Source organism: Seriola dumerili, unplaced genomic scaffold (assembly GCF_002260705.1).
Source record: "Seriola dumerili isolate Sdu_G_001 unplaced genomic scaffold, Sdu_1.0 BDQW01000040.1, whole genome shotgun sequence".
NCBI lineage: Eukaryota > Metazoa > Chordata > Actinopteri > Carangiformes > Carangidae > Seriola > Seriola dumerili.
In genome coordinates, this window is record NW_019174295.1 from 2,125,100 (window position 1) to 2,143,002 (window position 17,903).

Genomic DNA, 17,903 nt, shown 5'->3' on the forward strand with positions numbered 1-17,903 from the left:
AGAGATGGCAACACATCAATGCAGCCACTGAGCCACTTCAAACGCCGGCACTGAGCCACAGGTGTCTCTCTCACACGTTCACACACAAACAAATACCAAAGCTGCCAGTTTCTGTCTGCAACAATACATCGGACAGGGTGTGTGCGATACCCCAACCTTTGTGCAACCAGACTGCTGATCCCCTGCTCTGTTGCATTGTATGAATGTGTCGGTATGTCTGGCGTAGTCTGTATACATATGTTGTGCCTTCACGTTCATTATCCTACCTTCTGTCCAGTCCCTGTGCAGGTTTTGTCTTCCTGAGGATCTCCGGGGCTCTGCGGGGTCAGCCGAGGCCCTTCCTCCAAACTCTCATCTGGGCTCTCCACTGTCAACCCTGACACCTCATCCAGGATGTCCTCTACAGGGACAAAGGACAGCGCTAACAAGGGAGCAAGTGTACATACAGTATACAGTATGCTGTGTGTACTAAACATCAGGAATCTCTCCCCAATACTCAGTTACAAATCTACATCCAACCTGCTCCAGTTTGTGTGATTCTCTAGACACTATGATTTGTGTGATATAGACATGTGTTTGTTTTAAGTCATGGAGATAGTGGCAGAAATAAAAACACCCTTATATCCTTAGTGTTTTGTTATTATGATATGATTGTATAGTCAAATTGGTTATTATTCCCTCCACATCCAGTTTATTGTCTTCCCTATGTTGAAAGGCCTCCTGTGTACACTGTCCCCTCTTAAGCATGATATCATCGATAACCTCCATCTGTCTGCTGAAGTGTTTTTACTCCCTGTCTGACCCTTTGCGTATGGCATATCCTACACAATGACAGCTCCACACCACTGAAGGATTCATATTAATATTCATAGTCCCCGTATAAACAATGCCAGCTTGTCAGCCGGTGCACTGCAAGCCCCAATTTATAAAAGGAATACAAATGGTGCCCTTGCACAGATAAAAAAAAAAAAAAGGGCAGGTCAGAGGAAAGCTGGCGGCTGCCTGCAGGTTAGTTATCAGACAGCATCCATGCATAATTAGTGCATCACCCTATTCACCCTCTGCTTAAAAAGACACATCAGGAGCTGTATTCTCCCTTTTCTCGCCACACAAACTCAAGGGTTTGGAGGGTGCATGATCATACAAAACGAGAAACATGAATAAAAACCGAAAAGGACAAAGACGGAGCACTGTGCAATTTCAGATTCCCAATCTAAAAAGGTAGTTGTCTTTTTTTTCCCCCCTCCAGAAACTCCACCAACTATGTTTCCAATATGCAGCAGTATGGATAATACTCATCTGATTTTAACTCTGTGTCCTGGATTAAGTTGTAGGTCAAATTTACTCTCCATTCTTTTGATGGCCCTCAACAAATTTTAAGTCCCAACTTGAAACTAACAAAGATTTGTCACTAGAGGACACTGTTTGTATACATCGTCTAGTGGAACTTGACATTGTCCAAGGCTAAATATGAACAACAACTTATAGAACAGGAAGCTTTACCCTGGCTCTGGGAGAAGATGTCTGTGGCTGGGTCCTGCTCTGCATCGGAGCGCCGCCGTGGCTGGGAGCACAGCACCCGAGGGTCCAGCTGGGGCAGGGTGCTGATGCTCACGGTCAGCGCTTGGTTTACAAATGCAGCCCTCATATCATCCATTTGGAGGGCAGATGCAGGTTTACCATTCAGCAACAGGATCTCATCTCCTGCTTTCAAACCTGGCAGGTAATGAAAAGACAAAACAATGTGAAATTCACCTTGTACAAGTGGCTCCTTAAAGGCTGAAAAATTACATTACATCCTTTAAAGTGGCTTAATTTTGCAGACACACATACACCGCAACAGAAAAAGGCTGACACAGTAAAAGCAACAAACAATAAAGTGAAAGGATTATCTGTCGGGCCATTACCAAACAACAAAGCGCCATCCAACAGAGGAGCTTTTTTTCTGTGGGCCATCAACTCAAGAGCGCTAATGTGTACAAATGATCAACACAAAACTTTAGCGCCATACCCCTTAACAGCAGCTCTGTGGCTCATCCTGTTGGGACTCTAATGCGTTCCAATACATTAAAGATTCATCCTTCCACGTTTGTTTGCTTGAGGCTAATACTGATTTAACAAGACTGGATGTATTTAAGAAGGAGGGTGCAATGCATGTCTATTCCCGTCCTGTCATTGTGTATATAGTCTAGTACGTAAGCACTATATACGGAAAAGAAACCACACACTTCACTAGAACGGGGACTCAGCTTGAGGCTTTTTCTCTCTAGCTCCTTCCTTCGGCCACCTGTGCCCGGTTCCGTTAATTGAGAATTAGCACTCAATCAGCCGACCAATTAGCAGGCAACCTCACCCAATAAACCTGATTGGCTGTGACAGCTGTTTAGGATATCTGACGGCAGTCTCAAAATTAAGTAAGACAAAGGGGCTTTGGTCCTGTTAACACAGTCACACATGAGCACATATTTGCTTGTTATCCTGTCTTCTGACTTTAGCCTCATTTTATATATCGTCTACTGTAATAGAAACAGCAGACACTCTATGATAGGGCTTTCATAATGCACTGCTATAAACAGACACATGCAGGCACATACACAAGGCACACATATAGCCCAAAGTTATGACCTAGTTGTCTGGGATGTGAAATGTCAGCTGTAGCAGAGTCTTTATTGGACAGAGAGAGAGATAACCCCTCTGGCCATATACTGCTGTGTGTGTATGACTGTGTGTGCATGTGTGTGTGTGTGTGTGTGTGCGCTTGCATGGGGGGGGAGGGGGATAAGGGACTACAGTGAGAAAGAGAAAAAAGAGATTGAGAAAAGACCCTTTGGGGCTCCTTGTCCAGCGCTGGCCTGGTTTCTGCATATACCCTGAAGAAATTGAAGCGTGATCTCTTTCACTCCCCATTCATTCTCCTCTCTCTTAGTAAAACACGTGCACGCACACACAGGTTCATCCCAGTAGCACACTTGGACCTACTAATGTCGTGCCTGACATATCTAATTCTGTGATTCAGCAAAAATATATAGTGTGATATTCCAAAAAAGATGCATTGCGTTGTCTGGATGCCACAAGCTTTTTCCATCTCTGCTCGCCTATAGAGGTGGAGAGTAGTTACAGTCTTGTCCTCTGGCTGCTAGCAGCCTGCTAAACTAGCAGCTTTTAGATTGCTAATACACTGGAGGACGTAATCTCACACTTGAGTAACCTTGGTCTGACCCTAGGGCACAATAATGGGGTATGTTATTTTCTATACATTAGTGTTGTATCTACAGAGCCGCCGTGTGTTTCTCAAACCCATTAGTTCTCTCTCGCTCTGTTAAGAAATAGGGGACCAGTGAATGGGAGTTGATCTCTGCACCTCTCAAACAGAGGTCAGATGCAGACAAAGGAATGCCGTTTTTCTTTTTAGCTCTCAGGAAAATAATAAATCAATTCACAATTTTATAAAAGCCAGTGATCATCAGACAATACAGACTACACGAGACTATAAAGTCTTTTTAGACATAATGATACAAGCACCCAGATATTTTTCTACTTTAGATTTTCACTTTGCTTTTTTATTTCATAGTTTTGTAGTTGGTTCATATCATGTTGACATCCTGATGTTAGAGGCCTTTACTGGTTGTGAAAGAGCTCTCTGTGGACTGCATTTCTAAGTTGTTGCTGATTGCCTTGTAAATCCTGAAAAAGGAGAAGCTGGGGTCAATATGTTGATCCATAGATTTTAAAATAAAAAGACTCCACCAGTCTTATGAGTCGCAGCTTTTGACCTACACCTGCAAAAAAACTACTTACTAGACAAGGTGTGTGTTTTCTTTTTCTTCATCTCTTCTCTCTCAAACAAAAGAAATCTAGCTGTGCTAGCTCATGCGATGTCATGTGGGAGCAGACGTTTGTCAGGTCAGGTATTTGTGTGTTATGTGTGCAATGTCAAGTCAAGTAAGAAATACTGTATGTACCCAGCTTTCACATACTGTTTACAGGCCCCCTGTTATTACTGCACTCAGATTCAACTGCGGTAACTGTCCTGGATTTTTGTGTTGTTTTGTTTGTTTTGTCTTCTATGTATGATATTAATATCAACTGAATGTACAGTACATCACACACTTCATGTTCTGTATGTTATCAAAAAAGAAATATGTACCTTTAGCTGCAGCCAGTCCCCCCGCTTTCACTTCAGTAATATGCAACTGCTGCGTTCCATCCTCATCTATAACAGCCACAGAAAAACCTACGGACACAGATAATTAGACACGGAAGGAGATTCACTCGTTAATTCTTTCAGTCCTCTTTGAAATGTTGACATTTGACAGTGTGCACTGCTGCAGCATAACTACTGAGCGATTAGATCCACTTAAGACAAAATGCACTCACAGTGGGTCATCCCCCTTCAGTCATTAACAAAGCATGACTCAATGAAGTCCACTACGAAATCAGTTTGATACACAATTTAAGAGTATGACAGGGGCTGAGTCTATCTAGTTCAAAAAGGGCTATTGTCTGAGACAAGCGTACCATATCCGATGGCGCAGGACTCGGCGTTGTCAAACTGGATCACCTTGGTCACTTTGGGGCAAATCTCAATCTCTTTGTAGAGCTGCAAACACAAGAAAATCATATTTAATTGTCAAAAAATGGAGGGAGAGCAGTGTTGTTGGACAAAGAAGGTCAAGGTCTTAGCTCTTAATAAAGAATGGATAGATTCATGTATTATTCAGGCTCCTTAACAGAGCAATTGCATTTCAAGGTTGTGGGGTCAAAATCCAGGTCAAGTCTGTAAAGTGAGTGGGTGCTCAGACGAGGGTTTGACCCCGCGGTGAGCGAGAGCACAGACACAGCTGTGTGTATGAAGCAACAGACAGGAACAGAAGTCTGTAGTGTGCAACGTGCTACACTGTGGAGAAATAATAATGTAATATCATAGACTAAGGATGAAAGAGGGTGACAAGAGTCACTGATCAAAGCAGCAAGATAAAAGAGCTCTTGAGGAAAATAGCGAGTTATACAATGATTGTGCTTTGAGACAGAGTTCAGTGTATCACCTACAAAGCACCGTCACACAGAGAATTCGTTTTGGGGTTTACAGTGACTGATTAAAGTGGAGGTGAGGTCTTTCTCAATGAGCGATTGTCTATATGAATAGTTAAAAAAAAAAGAAGACAGACACAAACACAAATGTGTACAGTTCATAAAGCACACAATAGAGTTAGGAGATGATTTTTGCATAATTTATAGTATATGCTATGGTGCTTCTTGTGCATCCTGGGAATTTTGTATGCATTGCAAATGAAATCTGCAACCAAGTCATAAAACATGCACAAGCTTGCAACCATATCTTCAAGAAATGAGACAGAAATGAATAATAATAAGGTGAAGACCCCAAAATCCAATTGGGACATTGTGTCTCAGCTAAGACTGAAAAACTGAAAACTTTAAAAGACACACAATTATAACTGTAGTGCAGATCTCTGATTTATTGAGATCGGCGTTGTCAGGAAATACTATAGCTTCATGGTTGTCCAGACTCCAAAAGTGGGATATTTACTCCATTACATTACAATTATCATCACAGTCCTTCAGTGTGTGTTTCCTCACCAGATCGGAGATGTCGTCTTCAAGTTTGGGAACAAAGAAGAGCATCTGGTTTTCAACCCACACTTTCAAACGCAGGTAGTGGCTGGATGGGTCTATCTTGTGCGTCTGCAGGTAACAAGACATGAAGCAAATGAGGAGAAATATATATATTTAAATGGAGGAAACTGCTGAAGTTGGCATGCTGCTTTCCAAAATAGGAGAGACATAATCACTCTAATTACTGCCATTAAACTCTTAACGTATGATTTATTCTCCCTGTGATTCTATGACGGTCATATTTTAAACTCTACGCTATCAAAACACAATTTCTTTTACCATTGCCACACTCTCTATAGCTCATGACATCCACTGACAAAAGGACACAGACATGTATGTATCCAATCATGTATGTAATCCACATATATCTGCGAACATGTATCACACAGGGGTCGTGAATTAGATGCTCCAATTCCTTGTGACATGTTTATGACATGCGTGCAGACGAACGCCCACGCATGCGCGTCAATCAGCTTTACGTGTTTTTCAGCAGACTCTTAAGTGGAACGTATACGTATCATTAGGCATTATTATTCTAGTGCGTCCCTGTCTGAGACCAATTAGAGAGTGCATGAGATGAAGGGAGATGAAGGGAGATGAAGGGAGATGAGGTGGAGCAAAAATTGACAAGACTATGTGTGACAGTAGTATGTAGTGTATATTGTAAGGTTTAGAAAATTACTAAGCAAAGATCCGTGACGCAGTCGGTCTAAGAGCACGGGCGACATCTCCACATTCACTCGCCTGTCTTCCTAGGAATACCAATCACAGTCTTACATCTCAGGTATTCTCAGAGTCACATATTCACCTGTGCATCTAATTATTATGTAGTTGTTTTCCTGTTACCGTGCACTGAATCTTAAAAAGTTGACTCCTACATATTTACCTGTCTTCAGCTGTCAACAGATTGTACATGATAGGATGTCATTATCCTTATGTAACCATTTATAGTATTCGAAAACCCCCCTCAGCGGACCTGTGTGCAATGTTATGAAACTCATTCCTCAATGATTGACAGACCTGTTAAGATGAAGTATTTGCATGCTTAGCAGCTCCACTGTTACCAGTTTTATGTGTGTCTATATGTGTGTGTGTGAGAGCTGGGCAAACTGTATATCACTTGACACAAGTGAATAATGTTTGGTCTGTCATTATCACACTTACACACAATGTATTGTACAGCGTGTGCTTCAACCTTACTAAAACAGACTTGTGGCTAATAAATAGTCTCCAGTAATATAACATTTGTCAATAATGGCCCACCTTGCAGACGGCGCTCAGGACTTCCAGCGCCGTCTCCCCAGGCTGTATGATGGCCAGGACGGGCTGATTGTTCGGCAGACACACCCAGGACGGAGTCAGGTAATCGGGGACCCAAATGTCGGTGTCTACGTTCTGCTGAGGAAGACTTTTCTCAGAGCTCTCTCTCTCCTTCTGCAAATACAACACACACACACACATATACAAACACACACACATACGCATTAAGGGTTTGTGCATCTCTGAGTAGCCTTTGTGCTCAGAGAAAAAAAGATATTCTATTATCCACAGCTAAAATTGTGCAGTGATTCCCCCCAATTCATCATTATTTATCTTCTTGCTTTCAGAAGAAACCAGATTTGCTTGGACTTATGAGACTAATATGACAGAGAGCGGCCGTGGCCTGAAAGCAGCAGGAGATCTGATTACAAAATCTAATTCATCTGTGTTGATGAGAGTCTCTTGATACAATTGCCTCCCTGTGTGGTCATGTGCTACATATGTGTGTGCACTTGTATCTTCATGCATGTGCGTGTGCATTCTGTTCAAAGCGTGGTCTGTAACCTTTAAGCCCGTCAGTCTGACCTCCGACAATCTGGCAACCATGTCAGCCTCTCTCCTCCTCTCTCGCTCGCCTCTTCTATTCGACCTCACACTGTCTGTCACTGATACCTTATCACCTCCTATCAAGTAACAGTATCCGCATTTATCCTTTCATTCCTCTGTCACTCCACACACACACGCACCCCCCCAACCCCACTAATCATTGCCTCTCCTTCTGGTGCCCCTTCCCCTCTATCTGTACATCAGTCCATCATCTCCCTCCTCCCCGTCTTCCATTCACGCCATACAATCTGCTGACAGTTAACAATCTGGCCCGGCGGTCCGTGTTGAAATGAATTTAGGCTTGGCTGTATCTGTGCCTGTGTGTGGTTCTGCGTGTTGGTTAGACACACAGTGAACCAGAGGAGGAAACGGAGGGAGCAAACCAGATGCAAACACACATTTTTGTGTGCACAAGCAAACACAAACACACACACACACACACACACACACACACACACACACACACACACACACACGCGCCCAGACATAGACCAAATTCAGACACACACAGCTATATTGAAACACACTCACTTACATTTTCTCTGTCAGACAACAGACCGGGGGGCCCGTAGCTAGTACCTCCCCCAACTCCCTGAACTCCCCAGCCCTGCTTAGCACCATCTGGCTCCCCTCCTGGCCCATCTAGGATGCCTCTGCTGGGGGGCGCGGTACACTAACCTCTCCTCTCTTATTCCCCCCTTTTTTTTTTTTAGCCATCAGTGGGATTTCCCCCGAACAAACAGAGAATTAAAGCTGGGAAAAGTCCATCAGATACAAACATTTGGAAATAATCTCGCTGGAAATGTTCATTGAGATCGTCTAAACCTTTGTTACTGATACAGCATTTTCCAGCTCTATCTTACTACAAACTGGGGTGTTTTACTTCATTCAGTGTGCAATTTCTTTATTGTAATCCCACACCCTGCCAGCTGAAGTTGGACGTGGGTGGAAGGAAATCAATCTCCCATGGTGCCACTGGGGGCCTCCACAGTCTGAGTGGGTTTGTGCTAGTTAAGTTTGCTCCTATCTGCTGAGTTCAGACAGAGGCCTGTATTCCCTCTCTCCCTCGTCTCTGCTTCCTTCTACCACTTCTCATAAAATATGGAGCTGGCATGCTTGTCCTTGCGACAACCCATGGGTAATCGGACATTTTCCCTTACAGTTCATATAAATTCATCAGGCTGTGGTGTGTGTGTGGCTCTACTGGAAACCTACAGTCCTACGGTGGCTTTAGATAATCTTGTTTTCTTTCTACAGATATTATTCATTATTTGCAATTGTCTGTAAAAATGTGGTCAATACGACAGATACAAGCGAGCACAGATGGTGTGAAACTGCCAGGTCCTTTGGTAGCAAATGCCTGCATAATTTGTTGAAACATCAGAAAGCTAATGATCTGAACATATCAGATCAAATTTGTCTCAGAGGGATTAGCAGACAGAAATATCCCTCCAGTCGATGGCCTATGATGCTGATGGAGTCGGAATTGCCTGGAGCAAGTGAAAAGAAGAAATGGGAATCTGTCAACACCGATTTGGAAATGGTGTTTGATAGACCAAAAAGATAGTAGAGAATGAGAATACAGTAAGAATAATGGCATTATTTCTGACAAAGACAGAGAGACTGCAGACCCAAGTTGTCCTGCAAAGATATGTGAAGCAAACAATTTGTCGACTGACGCAGGAGGAGAAACAGCTGCAGAAGACGAAAAAAAAAAGTTGTTCACTGCATCTTCCACGAATAAACTCAAGAACCGTCTGATAACACTGAAAGAAGAGATTCCGTTGCTCTTAAACTTTCATAAATCCGCTAATCTCTCCAATCACTCTTCATCGAGGAGAGAAGTGGATGTCTGAAAACATTAAAACAGGAGCTTGAAAATGACCTCAAAGAAATGCTCACTGATGCGGAAGGGTGCATGGATTTTGTGCTTCCCCCCAGATAACCCGCCAAATGAAGAGCCGGAGCACCAAAAGGATCTCAGTTAAGTGAAAAGAGGTGGAAAATCCAGCGATGTTGCTGGCCTCGGGGTCTTAAGAAGCCCGTAACCCATTATACAAGAACAAAGGTTCATCAGATGCCCCAGTGATTTTTATGCTGGCTTATGAGAAAGGCAAACAATGACAAGGAATTAGCCTACAGCTACATGAGCTTTGGGTCTGTGAAGTGAATGCCAAACTAAGAAACGGAGGAGGAATTTAGTGCTTAGCCTTAGGAAGATTATTACTGTAGAGATATAAACATTCACTGTATCTGCTGTGGGCTTTGTCATGTTGGTTTGGCTGCAGGAAGGACAAGAACCGCAGTGGAAACAGAAACAAGTTCAGGCCGACTTTATGTTACACTAACCATTTGGTATGTGTTTCGAGATGAGTAAAAGATAAAGAGAAGTCTTCTTGAGGGAGTCGTGAGCATAACATAAAAACACAATTAGACAACATAAGAACAAAATTCTATTATGGACATAAATATACAGGTGCATTTTTATTGTCTACTTGTATTTTTGTCAAGTACAGATGGCTGAGCGCTTACAGATTTCTCACTGGCAGAGTCTTCAAACATGAGCTCCAAAGGCTTCCTCACAGGCTCCATCCCATCAACGAATACCTGCAACCACACAGAGAACAGCACATTGGAGCTGCATCCAAATATATCACACACAGAGCAGTTATGATGCAGTTATTACAACCAAAAGGAACTCATTACTGCATTACTCTTACTAGCTTAAAGGTTTACCAATTCAAAAGTCAATCAAACACTTGTAGTATGGATGTGTCACTATGGAGACCTGGTTAATGGAGGGGTGTCCCTTGGTCTTCCTCTTAGAGGCGGTGTCCAGCCCCCAGAGGGAGGAGAAACGGCTTCGGCGTTTGCTGAAGGTACGAGGCATGGCCTGGCTTCGCCTCCTGATGCTGCTTTCAGTACGGGCCGACACCTGTGACAGTGATAATTACACAAAACATGAATTGGATCCAAACAGTATTTGAACCTTAACTATGGGCAATCTACCCTAATTGTTTTTTTTCAAGAAACTGATCGACATGCTTATGTAGTCAGTATAAGAGTCCTTCACACTGGTAGGTAATAATTTAGTTTTTTGCAGTTACAATTAATGCACTTTCAATTCACTTAAATTATATGTGTTACTAAGCTTTACCTATTTTACATCTAAATGACCTGCTACCTACAAAAGAAGAGACCAGCGTGGCATTGCCCACACAGCTTGTCACTGTCACTATGTATTAAACATTTGAGAGGCATTAAAGCAATATTATCTATAGATGTATATGTAACTGATAAATTGCATTTTAATGCTATTTAACTAATCCCCATTGGGAATTTTTCTTTTCTTTTGATATTTAACACTAATTTCACTCTTATGCTTTGTTCTTATTAAATGCTTGAGCAGCTGTTCAAATGAATGCACTAAGAAAAATTACGGGGACTGGGACACTATGTATGTATACTGTACACTGATAGCAGTGGCTGTCTGCGTTTGTGCTACGAGCCATTCCTTGCATTCATAGACACAGAGGCATGGAAACACACTGACACGTAAAATCACACATTTTCAGCATCCCAGTATACAGTTGTGTCACACACTGAGCCCTTTCAACCTCTCAGCTCCCTCAGTGACCTACTGCACATGCATAGAGAAACCACTCTTGGCATTTCTGGGTTAATTCACATTGAACTTGCTGGGCTATGAGCAGCTCTGACTCACTATATGGTACATGAATACATAATTTGATGCACATGTATGTGTGCACACACAAGCACATACTGAAGTTATGTGGGTGTGTGCTTATTGGTCTCCTCACCCGTCACTGCTCATGAGACACACACACTTCAAACATAATAGGTCAAACTGTCTTCAAGACTCTTCTTATGTAAGCTGCACGCAAGAGGCCTTTCTACAGCCTGTTTTACTACGACGTCTCCTTTGAACATAGATAACAACAACTCTGATGAATGGATGGAATTATTGTAGAAAGTAAAGGAGGAAAAAAATAGAGAAGTTCTAGTCTTAATTTTGTTACTGTATTTCAATGTAATTTACTTCCTTCAAATGTATGATTGTCCTCAAAAATGTGCCCATTTATATCAGTATTGTCTAACTCAATAATATAAATAAAGAGATATCTGGGAGACAAGAGGATGATAATGAACACAGCAGGAGAGAAGTTGGGAAAAACAGAGATGGGATTGAGAGACAGAGGAAGAAAGGGTGAAGAAAGACAGATGGGAAGAAAATAAGGCAGATAAGGAGAAGGAGAGAGACGCAGACAAAGGCAGTGAGGGTGTAGGCAGCAGAAGGAAAGGTTGGGGGGTGGGGGTGGGGGGCAGCAGAGCAGAGAGTGTTAAGCCTGTTTGTGGGAAAGTGCCTCAGGGATGGTAGCTTACTAACAGAGTTTGTATTGATCCACCAATCACAAAAAAAAACACTATCAGCCTCTGATGTTGTCTACGTGTGAATGTAATCGTTTGGTATATCCAATGGTCTGCTGGTATGAAACCGGCCTCCAGAGATATCGTTTCCACCTCTTCTACCTCTTTCGTTTCCTGGATGATATTTTGAAGAGCAGCCACATGCAGCCGCGTGATACACAGCAGCAAGCATGCTCTGCAGATCATCCATCAGTGGTTGTGTTTCATTCTGTACATTTTTACAGCGCTCAAGGTGTCGACAAGCTAAAGAGTCGGCCTCTAGCCACAGGCGGAAGCGGTGAGCACCAGTAGAGGAGAATTGGACAGTTGTCAGCATGCTCTGTGCTCATGTTGTTGTCAGGCTTTGAGGGACAGTGTATGAAAGGAATGTTCTGAATGTTTCGAGGTGAGGACAGTGTGTACATCTCGAAGTGAGGACCATTTAGACTTGCGTTGGGGTTAGGTTTATGTCAGTGCTGGTGTTTAATTGTCATATCATTAATTTTTAACTTCACTTCTTCACTTGGGAGTTACAACTGAGAACAGTCAAAATGACTTCCCTCAGAATAAATGAAAATGTGTAGTTTTACAAGATAGAGTCAAACCACTGAACGTTTCTGTTGTCTTTCTGTTGTAGTTACCCAACAATGCCAACACAATATGTCACAGCCGGAGTGAGTTTCACTCTGTATTTGTTTCTACAGGAAAATTGCTAATCTATTAGATTTCATTGTCAGGGCTTCAAAAATAGGCCCTAAAAATACAACCAGTGTATATTTGTCTGCATTCGGTTCTTTTTGACTGGGCAGATTCCAACATACAACATAAGATCTTTTGGTCAAGCTGCCTGCTACTTGCTTGTACAGTTGGAATACGTTTTAACCTAAGGCTACGTACAGTGTCTGTTAGTTTGCACATTTGTCAGGCAAGTAGAAATTCTTGCTTTCAGTAGGTGCAAGTGACAAGACGCTCAATCTAACAGCCAGAGAAACACACCCACTCTCCTGGCTGGGCTGGTATCAAGGGTGGGCAACAGGCAAACTCTCAGGCGATACCTACTGGAACATGTAGAGACACGTGGGACACAGTTTGAGTTTTGGATTGATATGCTTTGATTAGGTTTAGGAGTAAAAGTTGTGCAGAGTGTTGGAATGAGTACTCAGTCATGAGTACTGAAAACGTGCGCGCCTGAATGTGAGTGGGTGCACAGGCATTTGCGATCATACCAGCGCATGAAAGGAAGAAACTGAGAAGATGCCCAGTCGTCCCATGGCCAGCTTGGTCGGACGCGAAGCAAAGCCCAGCAGGCGTTTGGGGTTTGGGGGCTCGCCGCCTTGTAGACTGGCCAGGTAGCACCGACAGCGGAACAGATCCATGTGAAACCGCTCCAAGTTCTGCTCCCACAAAAAGATCTAACAGAGGGAAACATGAAAAACAGTAAAAGGGATGGATTTGTGATTATGTAACATAACCAGACTTTGCTTTTGATTAGGTCCAGATTCATCTATGGAATCACCAGTAATGAAGACCACAACAGTGATAAAGAGAAGAGAAATAAAAAAGATAAAATATGCATAAAAGATCACTCCGTGTTCGATGGTTATTCGGTCGTTTCGGGAAGCGTGAGATGTGGGAGTGCTGAAGCCCCTGTGGAGAGGTATTACTCACCAACACAACCCCCACCAGTCGGTGACCTGTTGTGCTATGTGCAATGTATCACAGGGTGGGCCGTGGGAGGTGGAACACATGAACACACACACTCACTATGCAACACACAACCTAGACTTAATTTGCACTGATTCCTGCCTTCACCTATTTGTCCCCAGACTCAGTACAACGTTAATACAGCTGCTCTTTCCTCGAGTCTTGAATTCGACATCCCAAGCTTGTCTTATGTAAACTCACTTTGTAGATTCCTGTGGTCCCAGATACTCATCTTGAAAGAAGTCAGACCTGACTACTCAGGTTGAAGCTTTTTCACTCCTTTCATCCCAAATGTTTCTATTAATGTTCCTTTATAATCGGCAAAACCCCAGTGTTTTCTCAGAAGTGGAGAGTGTTCTGCATGATTGAGATTAACCACTTCCAGCTGCTTTTTTATGTAATATTTCTCTTTGGTCTTCAGTCTTTGATTGACCATCAGCCAAGTGCCCCACACATACAAAGACAAATAGGCTCGCACAAGGAGGCCTATTGTTGGTGAGCAGGTTCTTAAGCTCTCTTTCAATGTTTACATGCAATGCTGCTCTGACATTCAGCAGCAACTCCAGACATGCATAGCGTTATAAGACTAAAGCTATAGGCTATGTCGCGTCGAAAGTGAACAAACCTGATCCGAGGAACAGCTTTGACATTTCAGCTGTGACTGCAAAAAGCTCTCAAAACGGCAATTAAATATAAAAGGATTAGCAAGAGGTTTCGGGTTCACCTGCCTGCTCATGTATGCACTGCATAAGTTTGGACATGTGCTATGAATATTCTGCATTCTGCTGCACTTGCCTGTATTTATCAATGAGCCAGTCGGAATATCTGAAAACATCTGTCGGTGCAAGTGCTCCTTAAGAACATTTTGTCCGGATGATGCCATGCAGTAAAGATGATTTATTGCACAGACTTCAGTTTGTGAGATCATCAGTGCAGTTCAAAGGCACAAAGATGTGCATCTTTAAAGCCCCTTTGGTTGTTTTCTCTTAACTCGAGTGGAAGCTTGAGACACTCATAAGGGTGCTTAACACATGGCATCACAAACCTGGTTCATGTCAGCATCACATGGACATAAAGCGTGACTAATTTGCAGTGCGATAATATAATAAAAACTTAATGACACTCAGACTTTATCTTGTGTTTAGTGGGTATTCCTCTGTTTTTTGATCTTGACTGTTAATACTAACTAACTTTAAACTACTTGACTATTTTCAGTAGCTCAACATAACCGATCGCTCGCCTCCATACCTGCTCCAATATGGTCTTCCTCTTCTTGCCGTCGGTGACGGTGGACAGCTGCATGTCTCCCATCTTCTTCATCTTCTCGTCCATGTCGATCTTCTGCTCCAGCTTGCGGATCTCGGTTCGCAGCAGCCGCACCGTGTCCTCCCTGTGGTGCTGCCGAGCGAGAGCAGCGGCGCATGCAGAGTGGATCGCCGTGATCCAGTTCTCCAGTTCTGTCTGACCTGACGTCTGATAGAGGATGAAAAAAATAACAATAGAAATAAGTTGAAGATCTTAAGACAACAGGTCACAACGGTGGGCGAAACAAATTAAGAAATTGACAGCGAAAAGAATTGAAGTCCCGTTATTAGCCTCTGAGAGAAGCTGGTCACTATAATCTCATCATCATTTTATTACTTATCTTCCCATTCATTGATTGAATGTCACTGTAGACAGCTGCCGTGAATACAAATAGACACATTTTAATATTACACAATGGTCACTGTGGTGGATCACTGTCACAGTATGACAGTGTGGCCTTTAAACATGTCAGACATAAAACAAACACATGGACACAGGACTGGCTTATCTCCCACACACGGCTAAATGTCATGTACTTGTGCCACACACACACACACGCACGCACACACACAAACAAATCCCCAAGAGAAATTATGTATTCCTATCCATTTTTGTCTCTCTTGGTGATCTGCTGATTTCATTTAGTCCCAAAACACAATGAAATAATTAAAAATCTCTGAACCCAAATGATCTATTAGACTATGAATTACTGCTATTGCTTCAGCCTTACTTGTAATCTTGATCAAAATACTTCCCATGCGCCTTTGTTTTGAAATGAACACATCTGTTATGTGACATGGATGTTTTAAACACCAGCGTCTCTCTCACCTGGAAGAGGAACGCGTCTCCCACTGAGTTGCTGAGGCAGAAGACAAAGTCTTTCTTGGGGTGTTCAGGTACGGCCTGAACGATGCTGTTCTCCACCCACAGCGCGTGCTTAGGAACGCTGTTATGGTCGATACCCGAACGACAGTCTGACTCGTACAGGAAAAGGGTGCAGCCTTGAAGACAACAGAATAGACAGATGGCAAAAAAAAAAAAAGACAGGAAAAGGTAATTTAATACTGATGTCACGTTAAATAAATATAAACAAGGATTTTCAGTGCTACATTGTAATGTTATACAAACATTGATGATTGGAACAAAAAAAAAAAAAGAGAAAAGTATTTAATCCCTCATTGGTATTCAAGCGAAAAAAATGTATGAAATTATGGGTCTACATTGTCAGTAACATGAGGTCAGGAGGAATATCAGGAGACCGTCAAATGTGTTTATTTTAGGAGCGATGGATTAAAAGAGAAGAGGCAGGAAGGAATGCAGCTGCGGATGCTCTATCTATCTTACGCTGCATTCTGAGAGCACGAGAGCGGATTAGACACGGATGCCGCTGTAAAATTAAATTGTGATGGGGCCGAGGTGAGGCAATGTAAGGCCACACAGAAGAGGGTGAGAGAGGACGGCAGAGGTGACAACCAAGGGCATGGGCTGTGTTAGGACTGATGTGATTACAGTCTAACAGGATGGAGGGAGCGAGAGATTAAACAGGCTGAGGTCAGGATAAGATGTTTATCTGAATGAGACATTTTGGCTGCATGATTTTGTCTGAAAGAAATTGTTTGATCTTTTTTTTTTTCCTACTACTTGGATCTGTTAGTCATTTAAGAATTTTGATTTTGTAGGTAACTCAATTTTAGATTAGTTAGATTTTAGCTGCAGAGGCATTTAAGGGCGTCCTGGTGGTCGTTACATCACGTAACCACAATGTCCTCAGTTTGAATCAGGATGGAAACATGCAGCCTGCTGCCCCACAGTTTCTGTCACTCTCCATTAAAAAACTATCAGACACAGGTAAAAGGCCAAACATAATCTTAAACATAAAAGTATAAGACTCTATGCAACACCTTTCAGAGAAACCCAGTAGTGTTTCCACTTGCGCCTCGTTGCAGGTTCCACCTTCTTGTTTTTCTTATGAACCAGGAAGTTCTTCACAGCCAGAGCCCCCGCTTTCCTGACTGTGCCTTGTGCGCAGCCGATCAGAGTGTCCGACGGATACGCACTACTGAGCGTGCCGCTGCTCTGCTCATCACTCACAGCGGAGCCAGCCTCCTCCGTGCAGTCCCGACCCTGATGTGTCTGAAGAGAGAGTGAATTGTCAGTGTCAGACATGCCGACGAATATTACAAAGGCATGCACATACACACTTGTGCTAAAAAGTAACTAACCCAGGCTTGATTGTCCAGCTCCTTTCGGAAATTCTCATACACTCCTCCCCTTCCTCCTTCGCCACCTCTTCCTTCTCCTCCTCCTGCGCTGCTGCTTCCACTGTCGCTGCCGTTGAAAACACTGCTCTCAGTTGCCGAGTACACCGAGAAGGAGGCCGACATGGCCTTACAGCGCCGTGACACCAACTCTCCGTCCCCGTCTATCTCCGCGGTGACGCCGTCAATGCCACTGTCACCATACTCACTTCCCTCGCCCAAAACACCCGAGATGTCCTGTCAGCCAGAAATACAGGGTGGAAAGAGAACTGATTTACTTATAGATTATTAATGTATAGACAGAAACCGATATATTTGGATAGCCAAAATATGCACATGCACACACAAACTGGTGAAACTACAGATCAAAGTCACCATAGTCAAAGCTGCATGAATGACCAATCTGCCAGTCTACAGGAGGTCATAACACAAGAGGTCATTTCTCTCCAACTGCAAGAATCAACCTGGCAGCTTATGCCACACAAGGGGTTTCTGGGTGTATGTTTGTGTGCCTGTGTGTGGGTGGATGCGTTACATGTTTAGCACATATTTAGCCACGGGTTTCTGCTACATGAAGGCTTTTCACTTTGACAGAGGGGGTTCTCCGCGCTTTCATACTTTTATTTCACCAAACTGAGGCTCCCTCTGTTCTTTTTCTCTTTGTTTTGCAGCATTGTGTCGATCTATTTATATCCTGTCTAACAACCC

General features: G+C 43.0%; 1 protein-coding gene across 2 annotated transcripts in view; it reads right to left on the reverse strand.

Annotated features, from left to right (window-relative positions):
* Positions 1 to 17,903, reverse strand: part of LOC111217098 (T-lymphoma invasion and metastasis-inducing protein 1-like) — a 52,795-nt gene that overhangs the window by 14,884 nt on the left and 20,008 nt on the right. For both annotated transcript variants that reach the window (XM_022738811.1, XM_022738810.1), the window contains exons 5-17: positions 17,160 to 17,432; positions 16,839 to 17,070; positions 15,766 to 15,938; positions 14,881 to 15,105; positions 13,155 to 13,340; positions 10,289 to 10,435; positions 10,033 to 10,107; positions 6,898 to 7,068; positions 5,599 to 5,703; positions 4,519 to 4,600; positions 4,148 to 4,234; positions 1,504 to 1,716; positions 267 to 400 (exon numbers count right to left, since the gene is read on the reverse strand). In XM_022738811.1, coding sequence (XP_022594532.1) covers positions 267 to 400; positions 1,504 to 1,716; positions 4,148 to 4,234; positions 4,519 to 4,600; positions 5,599 to 5,703; positions 6,898 to 7,068; positions 10,033 to 10,107; positions 10,289 to 10,435; positions 13,155 to 13,340; positions 14,881 to 15,105; positions 15,766 to 15,938; positions 16,839 to 17,070; positions 17,160 to 17,432 — 2,103 coding nt within the window. The remainder of the gene's footprint in view (positions 1 to 266; positions 401 to 1,503; positions 1,717 to 4,147; positions 4,235 to 4,518; positions 4,601 to 5,598; positions 5,704 to 6,897; positions 7,069 to 10,032; positions 10,108 to 10,288; positions 10,436 to 13,154; positions 13,341 to 14,880; positions 15,106 to 15,765; positions 15,939 to 16,838; positions 17,071 to 17,159; positions 17,433 to 17,903) is intronic.